This window comes from Bufo gargarizans, chromosome 5 (genome assembly GCF_014858855.1).
Source record: "Bufo gargarizans isolate SCDJY-AF-19 chromosome 5, ASM1485885v1, whole genome shotgun sequence".
In the NCBI taxonomy this organism is placed as follows: Eukaryota; Metazoa; Chordata; class Amphibia; order Anura; family Bufonidae; genus Bufo; species Bufo gargarizans.
The window spans coordinates 109,270,378-109,285,054 of record NC_058084.1 but is presented as its reverse complement, the minus strand read 5'-3'; the positions used below and the strand labels follow the sequence as shown (position 1 = coordinate 109,285,054).

The 14,677-nt window shown below is 44.4% G+C and overlaps 1 protein-coding gene across 2 annotated transcripts in view; it reads left to right on the top strand.

Annotated features, from left to right (window-relative positions):
* The window catches only part of YTHDF3 (YTH N6-methyladenosine RNA binding protein 3), a 34,788-nt gene extending 22,404 nt beyond the window's left edge, over nt 1–12,384 (top strand). For both annotated transcript variants that reach the window (XM_044293543.1, XM_044293542.1), the window contains exon 5: nt 9,207–12,384. In XM_044293543.1, the coding sequence (XP_044149478.1) occupies nt 9,207–9,230 (24 nt within the window). In that variant the 3' untranslated portion in view covers nt 9,231–12,384. The remainder of the gene's footprint in view (nt 1–9,206) is intronic.
* The last annotated feature ends 2,293 nt before the right edge of the window (nt 12,385–14,677 follow it).

Genomic DNA, 14,677 nt, shown 5'->3' with positions numbered 1-14,677 from the left:
CACCCTTGAAAAAAATATCAAACATACCGCACACTTATCTACCTGATTTAGCATATGCTTTTACCCTGTTTAGAAAATGTACCCACAGTAATGTGTTGACTTCTATCTGCACAGGTTTGTATTTAACTTGTTACTGAGAAATCTTTGTTCCTACCGATGGATACAAACAAATGTATATCAATAAGCGATAAAAAGGAGATACAAAGTGCAAGTCAGCTAATAAAAGGATTTTACCTCTGTAAAAAATCACATAGCAATATAATTCAAACGCAAATAATGAGGGTTCCTATAAACATGACATTAAACAATTTATCAGTTGGGGAGTAATATACATAATAACATGTCCTTGCAATAAAATATACATTGGGGAGCACAAAAAGGCAGCTAAAGAAAAGAATAGGGGAACATGTATATAATATACAAAGAAATCTAAGGGACACCTGCTATCACACCGCTATAAAGAAAAGCACGAAGGAAGCTTCAGTGGATCAACGTTCTGCGAAATAGAAATGGTCAAGAAGAATGAAAGGGGTGGTGACTTTATTAAAGATATGTCTAGAGCGGAAACAAAATGGATGTTTTATATGAATTCCCCAATACCCATCGGCTTGAATACTGAGATAGAAATGTTTGCATTCGAATAACATAAGAATGCATATGTAAAGTAGCCTGCCTTTGGGATACATCACAACAGGGTGCGGATAACAAGGAGTTAAATAGGTAATACCTTAGAGCGAGTGCACATAAAGAGGGCACCTGGGAAGAGCCATGTAATTCTCCCTGAGGAAGGACCTACTGTCCGAAACGCATTGGAGGAATTTTGGCACCTGCAAGTACCCTTAGCTGCAGGAGTAACGTCACTAGCCGCTCCGCTCCTTTCTGTACAGCTCCACGCCACCGGCCGGGGCAGGAGCTGTTAGTACAAGACACCGGGAGTTTTGTATCCATCGGTAGGAAGAGATACGGACAAAGACTTATCTCAGTAACAAGGTAAATAGAAATCAACACATTACTGTGGGTACATTTTCTAAACTGGGTAAAAGCATATGCTAAATCGGGTAGATAAGTGCGCGGTATGTTTGATTTTTTTTTTTCAAGTGCTTATTTTAGTAGTGACAAGTCAGAGCAACTGGACTGGTCTTATTTTTCGTTTCAAGATGTTACGCTGGTCATCTGACTGGCTTTCTTAATTAGTATTGTGATTGAGAGCCAGTCAGATGACTAGCAAAACGTACGGCCAGTTGCTCTGACGGATACTGTGATAATTACTATAGACATACCATGACCTTGATGAATGAGCGCCTTCATACACGTTCTATCTTCTGCTAAAAATAATTTGCCTGTTGGTCTTCCCCTTTAAGCACTGTGTAGTTTTCAAAAGTGAAGGTAGAAGTGGCCAAAGTTGGCTGTCTTGACAACATGTCATTTCAGGTTACCTTTCTGAATAAGCGGTGTGTACATAAGAATTAAAACGATATCTGCTCATTATTTTCTGTGTATTTTGCAGTAATCGCTAGTCCCCGCCCCCGCAGACTCCATTTCAGAGGGTAACTGCACCTCTTGCGTATTACGTGCAGATTTTCTTGGGGAAAACCACAGAGAAATACAATACCAGCAAAGCTAATGAGATTTGACAAAACTCATGTACACTTTGCATTTATTTTCATTTTTTTTCCCTTCGGTGCAGAAATGTACCTGCTTTGTGGATTTTAAAATCCGCAGTATGTCAATTGTGCATTTCCGCCCCTACTGTAGTGGTTTTCCCTATAGACTTCAATATAGTTGTCAAACAGAAGATCTGCACCAAAATGATGATAGAGTGTGGCTTTATGTGCTGTTTTGGTGTCTATTTTCTGCACCGTATGCATGGGCCCTAGTGTCTGCTTTCCCTGAACTAGTGTGTAGACTAGCTGCTGTGATGTCTCACATACACAGAAAAGGAAACCCTCATCCTCTGCAGCGTGGAGGACATAGTACAGCAGTACCAAACATTGTTGCTGGGAATCCTTCACTTACATCCGTTTGTAAACTTGGATGATGCAGCAGTGTTTGTGAATCTGTGCCTCTGTCTCCTTCCAGCTGCTCTCTCCTTCTCTCTTCATAGACTTCTATGAGCAACATGTAACATCGACCCTTCAGTGACATCATAATCCGTCTAGTCACTCGAGACTCATTTTAGCTCTTAATTGAAGGTAAATGATCAGTGCAGGAGAAGTGGCTGATAAGTGTATAAAGAAGCATTTTTCTGCTATATGATAAATTGCTGGGTTTCTTGTATTCACTTGTACTATTGATTTGTGCAAATTTTCTTGAAATGAAAGTACTCATTTAAAGGGGTTGTCCGGGTTCAGAGCTGAACCCGGACATTCCTTCATTTTCACTCCGGCAGCATCCCTGACGGGAGCATTGGAGCAGTTCATGCTCCGATGCCCTCCTTTGCCCTGCACAAAATCGTGCAGGGCAAAGGCATTTTTTGAAGATCCGGTGATGGGCCTAGATGGGCCAAATGGTTCTTATCTGCTGACACATTCTATGTTTTTATGGCTCTCCATGGGGCTGCCAGGAACCCTGGTGACGTCACCGGCACTGATGGGCGGGATTTAGCGCTGCCCTAGCCAGTAAAACGGCTAGGACAGCGCTAAAGCCCACCCATCAGAGCCGGTGACGTCACCGAACACACTGCCGGGCAGAAGTTTCCGCCCGGCAGTGTATTATTGAAAACAAGACCCCATGCCCTGCGCGATTTAGCACAGGGCACGGGAGCACATCGGAGCATGAGATGCTCCGATGCTGGCCTCAGGGGGGCTGCCTGGGTGAAAATAAGGGTATGTCCAGAAATGGTGTTATTCATCGTGTATACACACATGGCAGCTTATCCAGAAAAGTACCTGAAACTACACTTAAATGATGACAGAGCATCAGAATGTTGGGAAGGAAGCGCTCCTTCCTGACAATCTCCTGCTCACTGGTGGAGGAGACCGCTCTATTTACATGCATCGATCTCCTTCACAGTATGGGGAGGAGCGAACGCTAAGGTCATCGCTCTTCCCCTTACTGACTCGTTTGCCGGCAGCAGATTGTGTATACACAGCACAATCTGCTGCCGGCAAACTATACTTTTTGTGTGTGTACACACCGATGAGTGAGCATTTAGCTTGTTCATTGGGTAATCGGCGGTACATTTACACTGCCAGATAATCGCTGACATGTGTTCCTATGAATACTGGTTAGCCATCATCTTTTAGGATTCTCGGTAAAGGGCCCTTTACATTTTAGATCACTGTTCTCCAGGGATCCTCGATGTGAGCCGCATCCACTTGAATGAGGCATTTGTTTTCCTCTTGGACAATGTAAATGGACGAGCTATGCGTGGCAGCTAAAGGTTATGTCTTCACTCACCAGTCTGTGTGATCTTCTGAGTCATCCTCTAAGTGTGGCTTCTGGGCTGAATTGCCAGATTAGGAATATAAATGACACTGCTCTAAATATAGGCTCCCAACGTTGTTCCCTTGTGTCAATGAAATGCTCCGAGAGGCTTTTAGTATTTTAATAATTTCCTTCTAGTGGATTGTTTGATACCAGACTTTTTTTCTTTCTCTTTTCTGTGCACTATACCGATTGGCTGCATTTTTGCCGTTGTATGTTCCCAGTTATAGCTCGGGAGGAAGTGACTGCTTAGTGCACACACTTCACATAATGTAAGGCGTGCGCTATTGTGTCTTGAACATATGGAATCCCAATATCCTTTCCATATGACTAGTTTGTGAATTGCGTTATGGATTCCATCACCACAGACCATAACGCAAATCTATGACGGAATGCATAACATAATGCCCTTGGAGGCATTCCGTTATTCGTTCCGTCATAATAGAAGTCTATGGCCTGCATAACGGATCCCGTTTCAGTTATGGTGGGGAGTCCTCTCCTGCATTACGGAAGTGGGATGGATCCATTATGCAGGCCATAGATTTCTATTATGACGGAATGAATAACAGAATGCCTCCAAGGGCATTACGTTATGCATTCCGTCATAGACTTGCGTTATGGCCCGTGGTGATGGAATCCATAACACAATTCGCCTTTTACCAGCAAACGAAGCGTAAACGAAATTCAAAATATGAAATTCGCTCATCTCTACATATGACTATTAAATGTTTTTTTTTTTTTTTTTTTTTGTATAATTGGAGGGTTGTCTGGATAGGTCATCAATATCAGATCAGCGCTGCAGTATGGAGGTCTGTATAGTTCCAGTGCCGGAGCTACTCGGGAGCAGCTGATGTGTGGGGTGTCGGACGCCGATCTGATATTGACCTCCTATTCTATTTCTGCTGACCCACCATGCCAATGCACGCCCTTAAAGAAGTGGCCTGTTAATTATAGCCCTTTTTCTATTTTTGATGTGACGCCTGTAGGTCACATCACTTACCCCCACTGCAAAGCAGAAGATCGCCATGTGTGGTGTGAAAAAAAATGATGGTCATCGGATGCTGCATCCTTAGGACACGAGATGGCGGTGGGCAGAGGTTGCAATTACGCATTTTTTAAGAGTCATAGATGCCGTTCAGGCCATTTTACCCCTTAAAAAAATAAATAAGTCTAAGGCCCCTTTGACACGGCCGAGTATTCCGCGCGGGTGCAATGCGTGACGTGAACGCATTGCACCCACACTGAATCCTGACCCATTCATTTCAATGGGCTGTGTACATGAGCATTGCTTTTCACGCAGCACTTGCGTTGTGTGAAAATGACGTAGAATCCTCAAGCAAGTGCGGATGCGGTGCGATTTTTCACGCATGGTTGCTAGGAGATAATGTTAGTAAATAGGGATGAGCGACCCCGGACCCCTGTATGTTGGACAAGCTGACGGTAGGGCACATTCACACCACTGCAATTTATTTCTGTTGTTCAGCTCTGTTAGATAAGCAGAATAAAAATAACAGAAGTGCTGGATCGGGCACATAACCGAACGGAGCTTAACAGACCCCGCCAACTATGATGGAGTCCGTTCGGGGTCCTGTCTTCTTAGCAGACAAAGTCCTGCATGCAAGTTTTTGGGGGGGTTTTTGTTAGATTTTTACTCCTTTGGGAAAAAGTGTAGTGACCTCTGGTGAGGGGAGCGTGATTCTCTCACATCGCCCCTCTGAATTCTCTTCTCCGTGTGCGCTGAACAGTAAAGAATTGCGGTTCGGATACGGACCCAAAATATGGTTGTGTGCACGAGCTCTTGTGCAGTGTCAATGTAGTTTGCTGTGCAGCTTTAAAACCTTAAAATCTGTAATATGTCAATTTTATTGCAAAGTCATTGCGGATTTAACCCACTGCAATGCACAGTCCCCAACTATATCTGGGTGGAAAACGCACGTAAGGTTAAAAAACGTGCGCTGTATCTAGTACATTCATGGGTAGATGTTACACAGGGATTCTTCTTTAGGGCTCATTCAGACGGCCGGCTGTGTGCGTTCTGCATTTTGCGTAACACAGAGGGCCAACGCTGTATAGAAATGCCTATTCTTGTTTGAAATGCTCTATATTATTTGAAGGGCAATGGAACTATGGATGCGGACAGCACATGGTGTGCAGTCCACATCTTTTGCATCTGTTCGCAGAATGGATGCGCACCTGTACATATGGCCGTCTGAATGAGCTTTTATGTGACTGCTTGGTTTTGGACTTCCAGATTTTGTCTAATACTCTTACACTCTGTATTGAAGTGAAGCTCAATTTGATAAAATTGGCCATGACTTCTCCCAGCAGGTGGCGCCACACTACAGTTTCCTCTGTGCATTGCTGAAGCAGACACACAGACTGATCTTTCTCTCTATTCTTATACTTGAGGTTGTATTGAAGCTGCGAGAGGCAGAACCCAGAAGTTGCAATATCGCCTGTACAAGCAATTTTATGCTTTACAAAATGTCTCATGCGTATTTGTGCACATGAGACTTTCTTTGGTCCGAAGCTTTGTTTTAGAGCAGTCTAGTCTGTTCAGTTCCTTCCTCCCACATAGGGCTGCAGTAAACAATTATTTTAGTAATAGAGTAGTCTATCGATTTATTTTTTTACGAGTAATCTAATAAGAGAATTAAGACTGTTTTTTCCTTTATAAAAACTCATCAGACCCCCTGCCATCTGTCCCCAACACCCTTCGTTCCCCACTCTGTGATCAGCCAAAGTGCATCAGCTCCACTATCCGCCCAGTGCCCTCAGATCTGCCCCTCCCTGTCCCCCAGTGCCCTCAGCTCTGCCCCTCCCTGTCCCCCAGTGAAATAAAATACTTGCCTTTCCTGTAGGGGCACAGCTCCTTCCTCTTTTTCTCTGCGTGCTGCACTGGATCCTGATGTCACACAGCGTCTGGTCATAGTGCGCTCTTACATGCACCATGACCTGGCGATGTGTCGGATCCAGTGCAGCGCGGTACGGGCCGGCTGGTGACCACCGAGTGGTAAGTAATAGCAAGCGCTTCACTCCCGCTCTGTGGTCACATGGCACAAACGAATCCTAGATGCAAAAAATTTGCATTGGTTATTTATTTTGTGTCGAATTACTCGATTTAATCGATTGATCGTTTCAGCCCTACTCCCGCGCCATTAACCCTGGCATGGGTGGCAGAGTTGGGTCTTGCACAGGCTGCGCTGATACAGCGCTTCAGCTCACCACATGATCTTGGCACTTTCTCCCACTGTAATGGCTGCAATCTGAGATCTTCTTTTTTTGTTTGAGGAAAAACTTCAGCTTTACTTATTTTAGAACATTCCTACCATTCAGCAAAATGCAAAGAAGAAAAACTCCTCTGTTAAAATTTTCCCATCACATACAATGGGGCCATATCACTAGGATATGCCCCCATTGTCTGATACAACCAGAACGGAGCTGGGAAATGAACGGCGCATGTGCAGCCCCCCTCCATTCACTTCAATGGGGCTGCCGAAAATAGCGCTGGCTCTATTTCTGACTGCCCTATAGAAATGAATGGGAGCAGGGGCAGCTCGTGCGCTCCTATTCACTTCTGTGGGAACAGCGCTTGGTGGACGGACCCTGGGAAACCCAGGGTCCTCCAGCCACAGCTCTCCCTGCTCCGTTCTCCTTGTAGGTGGGGTCGTGTCAGAAAATGGGGGCATATCCTAGCGATATGCCCACATTGTATGTGATGTCAAAACCCCTTTGCCGATCCAGCACTGCCATTCAGGTGCTCCTAGTAGTTTAAGGATAGCAGCAAAATACCAGGAGAGTTATCTTCCTGGGCCTGTCTGCCGGAGCCCACTAGGGTTCTGCGGTGCTCTTAGTTGGTTTCAATAGAACTACTTGGTTTCTCCCTCTCTTGGAATACAGCACATTTTTGGAGGTCCTAGAAAACGCTGTCTGAGCAGAAAGGTATCATTGGCCCCTGAAGTGCTGATGGTGATATGATTGATTCTGTTCTGTAATACTTGACGTGTAACAGTTTTACCTCATTTTTCAATGCCATGTGTGTACATGATAAATAACACTATTTCTAGGCAGTATGTGACCTGTATATGGTATTTTTAGCAGTTTTTCCCTTTGTAATCTGTCGTGTCTGTCTAGACCAGGAATCTGCAACCTTCGGCACTCCAGCTGCTGTGAAATTACAACTCCCAGCATGCGCACTTACTCGCCTGTTCTTGTAACTCCTATAGAAGTGAAAGGAGGATTCTGGGAGTTGTAGTTTCAGAACAGCTGGAGTGCCGGAGGTTGCTGATCCTGGGTCTAGACATGGAGGAGCAGGAGATTCTACTTCCTAACTTTCTGTAGCACGGCCTCAGAAGCATCGCAGTACAGAGCAGTTTAGATGTGGATCCAGCAGTTAGTGTCCCTCTGGCTCAAGAAAAAAAATAAGACATTAAAGGGGTTATCCAGATAAAGATAATAACCTATTTTTTAGGATAGGTAATAAATTATTACATCGGCGGGGGTCTGAGTCCAGGTGTTTTAGGGAGCCACCTCTCACTGGAGCTCCGGTTAGTGCTGCAGGCTCCCGGCAGCTTTCCAAGCACAGCACCGTACATCATATAGGGGCTTTGCTTGGTATTGCAGCTCAGCCCCAGTTACTTAGATGGGGCTGAGCTGAAACTAGGCCATGTGACCGATGTACGGCGACATCACATGGCCTAGGAAGAGGCTGTGGTGCTCATGGAGCGCCTGACCTCTTCAAACGTCTGATCAGCCGGGGTCCCATGCGTCGGTCTTTGCTGGTCTGAGACTGATGACCTATCCTGGTCATCAGTCTATCCTAAAGCATTCTTGGTTTGTCGCATTAGATACGTATATGTGACGTGTTCCATATATTTATGTGACAATAAACGAAGAATCACTATAACGACTACAGTGAGTGCTGGTCTTCTCCTTATTGCTACGTGGGATGCCTTGACTAGATGCATGCACCACTCTATAAACTGAGTGCTGATTGAGCAATACACAACTATCCAGAGGATAGGTCATCAGTAGTAATTCCCGGATAACCCCTTTAACTGGGGGAACAAACGGAAAACTTACATAGTGACCTCCAATACTGCAGAACTGTTCTCAGAATCCAAGATGGTGACATCACTTCTCAGACTACCTGATTCACACTATGCAGTTGGTAGCACAAGACACTTTTTGATGCCCTTGGATTGGCCAGCTCTGGTCAGGTGAGCAGTACTGGCCAATCCAAGTGAAGAGCTGGACAAGTAGGAAGTGACCTGGGCTACTGGTGCACTGTTTGCATCAGATAGTCTAAGAAGCTGTGTGGCCATGTTGGATGGCAGAAGAAAAGCCTGGTAGTTAATGGATCTGCAACTAAAAAAGATGAAAGGAGGTAAGGTCACCAGGTAAGCGTCCTCTTCATTCCCCAGTTATTGTCAAGTTTTTTTCATGAACCAGAGGGTCACTTTGACAGTAAATGATGTAAAACCGTTGGCAGTCTGTCTGTATCCAGCAGCTTGTCCCTTCTCCTCCCGTCTCCATAGACTTCTATATAGTCAGAGTTTTCAGTGAGCCTGAGTAGAGAATTGGGTTGGTGAGGAGCAGGGGGGCAGGAGAGGAGTCGGAGGAGACAGATGCATCTTTCTCTGATAAAATATATTACTAAGTTTCTTATATTTTGCCTGTGTTGTACGTTTATAAAAAAAATAAAATGAAAGGACTGTTACGCTTTAAATTCTGCAAAAGAAAAAACTTGTCTTCATTAAATTTTTTGTTTTATTTTTCAGGAGAGAAATCGAAACAAACAATAATTAGATGGAGTTAATCTTTCTGTAAAACACTAATGATGCAGACTCTGGAAATCGCCTACTTTGTGGAAGAAAACCTAATTAATGCATTTTATTTCTGCTTCTGGCAACGTCCTTGAACACTGTAACATAAAATTGACTTTTTTTTCTTTCTTCCCCTTCCTCTTTTTACATTTTTTTTTTTTCCCCCATCAGTGCATTGCCCTTGTACTCATCACCAAACACTTGAGAACTTGTCAAGCACTTTCTGTCCTGAAGCTTTTAACCAATATCTGCTGTCGTTTTTGTAATCAAGCTGCGGCGCGGGAGTCCCATTGAACGCAAGGATTCCTTTGTCCTTTTTTTTTTTTTTTTTTTTTTGTGTGTGTTCATTACTAACTCTTAGGAAAGTGGTTAGTTAATGAGATTGAGAATTATCGCTTCATTTATTTTATTTTAAATTTCTTTTTTTAAATTGTGTTTATTTTTTATTTTTTTGTTAGCTGCTGGTAAAATGAAAAAGAAATCATGCCGTCTTTAAATCAGGAGTTCAAAGAATAGTCGTCTCGAGAATTTTTGTAGTGAAATCCCTATGGTAAATGAAGTCTTATACTGTGTTGCCATAGGTGCCCTTTGTTTTAGTGTTAGGAATCAATGCAGCTTTGTGGCAACCTCCTGTTTAATGCACATCTATACTTCTGTAAGACTGAGCGGGCACTTCTCTGGGTTCACACACCATTTTTAATGCATGCCTCCCATTTCAGCCGCTAAAATCAGAACATGTATCCTTAGGATAGGTCATCAATAACAGATTGGAGGGGGTCCGACACCTGGTACCCACTCATCAGCTGTCCAGAATTAACACAGACAATGGAACAGGAAGCAGGCAGCGCCGTACATTATGTATTGGCCGTGAATGGGAGCTGAGCTGCCGAACCCAGCATGGTGGCTACACAATGGTCGGAGCTGCGCTTCTGGGTTCGTTCTCTGTTTTGGTTCTGACAGTTGCTATGAACAGCTGATTGGTGGAGATGCCGAATATCGGATCCCCACCCATCTGTTATTGGTGACCTATCCTTGGGATAGGTCATCAGCATCTATAACCCAGAAACTCCCCCATCCTTTAAGCTTTCGTATTCAGTACTTTAATCCTGATCACATCCAACCCGATTCAGTCGTTGACCTAAAGCAATAGTGTGCTGAAGATTTCATAACAGGGGGACAATTATCCTGAGAGAATTAAAGGGATTATCCCATCTTGCCGTTTCCACAGAGCGTTGGGACTAAGCGTTGACCCTAGGTGGTCGGGCTTACGGACACAGACGAGCGGAACAGTGCGCCGCTGTTTGTGTTTTTTCCATTGTATTAAATGGCAACTACACAAGCAACATAGTAGAACAAGCTACACTGCTCCCATAACTTCATGAGTTACAGAAGCAGCGGACTCTGTCCCAATCACTAAAATGGGAGTTGTGCCATCCCGCTCGGCAGTTTCCATAATCCCTCCACCCAGGGCCACCACTTAGTCCCATCTCTCTGGAAGTGGCAAGATGGGACAATCCCTTTTTAAGAATTTTTCTTGCTTAAAGCCTTGACAGACTTTCGCTAGGTTATATATAGTAAGGTGTTAAGAGGGATCAGCTCACCTGTGCCTCAGAATATTCAAGCGCGGTGCACGGACGTCAGGGGTGGGTCCCAGATCTCCTATACTGTATATTCAGGAGTTTGTTAGTGTGCATCAGTGTCCAATTGGTATTGTGTCTAACTGTTCTAGTAATTGTTAGGGCTCTTAACAAAGAAAGGACAGTGGCACGCTCAACTTTATTATTTTATTTTTTATTTAATCCTGAAATCAGAGGCTGACTTTATAGCCATCTGTGTGGCCATAAAAAAATAAAATCTTTGGCCCACAGTATTGCAACCTAATTTTAGTCATACATGATCAATATCAAGGGGGCAAACTATGTAAAAACAAATGTAACCCTTAAGAGAATATACATGGGAACCAGTGTCCCCTAAATGGAGTAGGTATTACTCACTGTGCTGTCCTGCAGCTCCATCCGCAGAAGAGGAAGGGTAGCGGGATATAAAGCGCCAGCCAGAGCTGAAATCTCTCCCCACACACGTTATAGAGAAGGGAAGCTGCACTTTGATTTAGGGACTGTCAGGCTCCAGGTACTTGCTGAACACTACTATTGTGATTTATGGCCCTACAATATGTTTGGTGTTTACACTTTAAATAGGGTACGAGTTAGGCTAGGGCTACCTGCACGGCAAAAGATTTCAGCGGATGATGGTGAATGTGGTTCTGCCGCTACCTGCAAGCTGCTGAAACGGTGACGGTCACAGAAATCCAAACCAGCCGTATTTCCGCACGACTGCATTCACTATCGTTCGCGATCATAATGTCCCATGGTGCCCTAGCCTAAAACTTCCCTAAGAGTGGTGCAGACATGTTTGTACGTTTAAAATGTTGTGTGTGAACGGAGCCTCATTGCTAGCAAACGAGTGTCACCATGTCAGTCAGTCCACGCGAGGCTTTTTATAATCTGATTCTCTTTAACTTTGCAGACCTGACCAAGCGCCCTCATGAAATGGAAACCCACTCGTTAACTAGCTAATAAAGAGTGAGAATGCATGTGGCGTTCGGCACTGTTCATCACTTGGAATAACTTTATGGGCGCAGTTTGTTTCGTTTCCACTCATAGATCCCTCCACCCATATTGTGATTAATTTTTTGTAATTTTTTTTTAAGTGCCTCCTTTTTATTTTATTTTTTTCATTTTGTCCTAGTATAGAGAAATAATCTGATCATGTATTACAGGCAAACGTATTAATGTAAAGTCTATGAGCCTGAGAATATGACCGTAGTCGTGCATTCTTTCCAAAGCTGCTTTCTAGCTTCAACTAATGTAACCTTGGGGTCATTTTCCTAGTAGAAATGTATTTCTATGCTAATCCTGTTTGTCCATGAGGATTGTGTTACTTGCCGTTATTTTCTATCTTTTTTTTTGCTTTCATAGTAAAGAATGGTTGACATATCTACACTTCTGAAAGAAATTCTAACCACCTAATATATTTAATTTCATTTACTTGTAGTCTATGCTTCTATATTGAATTGAGAGAGTCTATGTATTTCCATACTGAAATAAATCTAAGATGACATACAGTACACTAAGAGAATTGTGAAACTGGCCATTTCAATGTTGTCATGATGGTTTACTTAATGCAAATGTCTCACGATGGAAAACTGTTGGCATGGAGAAACCATGGCAGTTAAAGGCGGACTCCACAAAAATCCCAATGGTCCCAACCAAACTCGCAGCAGCCCAGGGGCCTGAAAAATAGGTCATTTCCGGTCATCTCGCTGGAAAATGTTGAGGTTGTCAGTGGTTTTATTTCCCAAGCAGAACATCCTACTGCAAAGCCTAAAGAGATAACTGTTACATAATACATTGGGAAACTTGTCTTCTCCAGTGTTTGCACTTTTAACACCTGAGTTAAATTTTCATTGGAGTAAATCTGGCCATCCATACTGGATGTATATTGGCCAAACCTGACGTTTTTGACAGGATCTGTCTACCATCTAAAGTATATGAGGGCCCTCTGATCCTCTGCCAACGGCAGATGTCAGGGGGGAGAAGGATCAGTCTTCTACGATTTAAAGACGCTGGATTCATTTGTTCTTGGAGATAAGCCATGGCTATAGGGGTCTGAGTGGCCTCGCTCCACTCTTCCATTGAGAACACATGTAGTTGAGTGTGTATGGATGAGTCAGGAGAGAGAGTTGTCAGCCAAACGAGCGTTCAACTGATGGTTATGTAATGTGTATGGTAAGCTTAAGACTTTAATGTACTGTATATGGATTTGGAGACTACATTAAATGGGTTGTCTGAGGTTTAGATATTGATGACCGTCAGTCTCTGGTTGGTGGTGGTCGGGCTCCTGTTTGAAGACGGCTGTGGTGCTCTGCCTCTTCCTAGGCCAGTGACATGACATTCATGGTCACGTGGTTTGTGAATGCTCCTGAGCTGCTATACCAAGCACAGCTGCTGTTCAATGTATGATGCTGTAAAGAGGCCGCATCACTTACCAGAGGGCTGCAGAGTCTTCAAACCGCTGACTGAGGGAGGTATTATAGTGGTCAGACCCCCACCAATCAGATACTGATGACTTTTTTCTACCGAGGCTAGGCCATCAATATCGAAATCCTAGAACACGCTTTTAATATGCATGGAAATGTTATGAGGTGATACAGAAATTACTGAGGCATAAAGTAGAAAGATGTGAAAGTTAGAATTTTCAGCAATGTATCCGTCATAAGAATGTCTCAACTTACTCAGGTTAACGAAGAGTCTGTTCTGGCCGGTTGTGATTTTGTGAAAATTTTGGCAACAACAAAAATTGGACCACTGCGCAGTGATGATCGTAATGAGGTCCATTTGCTACAATGTCATGGCAGCAAGTCAGGCCTCCATTGTTAGATGGACAAAACCTGAGCATTTTATGTGGCCTGATCAATTTTAAATATACTTTAAAAGGGTCTCCAGGATAGATGATCAGTATCAGATCTGCGGGGGTGCGACTCCCAGGACCCCTACTGATCTGCTGTTAGAAGAGGCTTGTATGCCACAGCCTCTTCCTAAGCCAGTGACCTCACTGTATGTTGCCACTCAGCCCTATTCAAGTCAGTGGGGCTGAGCTGCAGTACCAAGCCCTGCCACTATGCGATGTACGGTGCTGTCCTTAGAAAGCTGTTGGGGGCCTGCATAACTCACCAGAGCTTCGCTGAGCACAGCAGCTCCCTGAAACAGCTGATCGACAGGGATGCCTGGACTTGGACCCCCTCTGATCTGATAATGGATGACCTAACCTGAGGCTAAGTCATTATCTTTTCCAGGATTACCACTTTAAGGCTCCAATCAGACGTCCGTAGTGCATTGCAGATCCGCTATACTCCCGGCCGGCACCCCCATAGAAATGCCTATTCTTGTCCGCAATTGCGGATAAGAATAGGACATGCTCTATTTTCTTGCGTAGCTGCGGACCGGAAGATCGGTGCCGCGCTACGGAAATGCGGATGTGTAGACTGCTTTCAGCCCCATAGAGAATGAATGGGTCCGCACCCCTTGCGGATAATTGCGGAATGGATGCGGACCCATTCTACGGACGTCTGAATGGAGCCTTAGGCTACAAATAACATCCAGGTAAGGCTGCTTTCACACTAGCGTTCGCTGGTCCGCTCGTGAGCTCCGTTTGAAGGAGCTCACGAGCGGACCCGAACGCAGCCGTCCAGCCCTGATGCAGTCTGAATGGAGGCGGATCCGCTCAGACTGCATCAGTCTGGCGGCGTTCAGCCTCCGCTCGCCTCCGCACGGACAGGCGGACAGCTAAACGCTGCTTGCAGCGTTCGGGTGTCCGCCTGGCCGTGCGGATCCGTCCAGACTTTCAATGTAAGTCAATGGGGACGG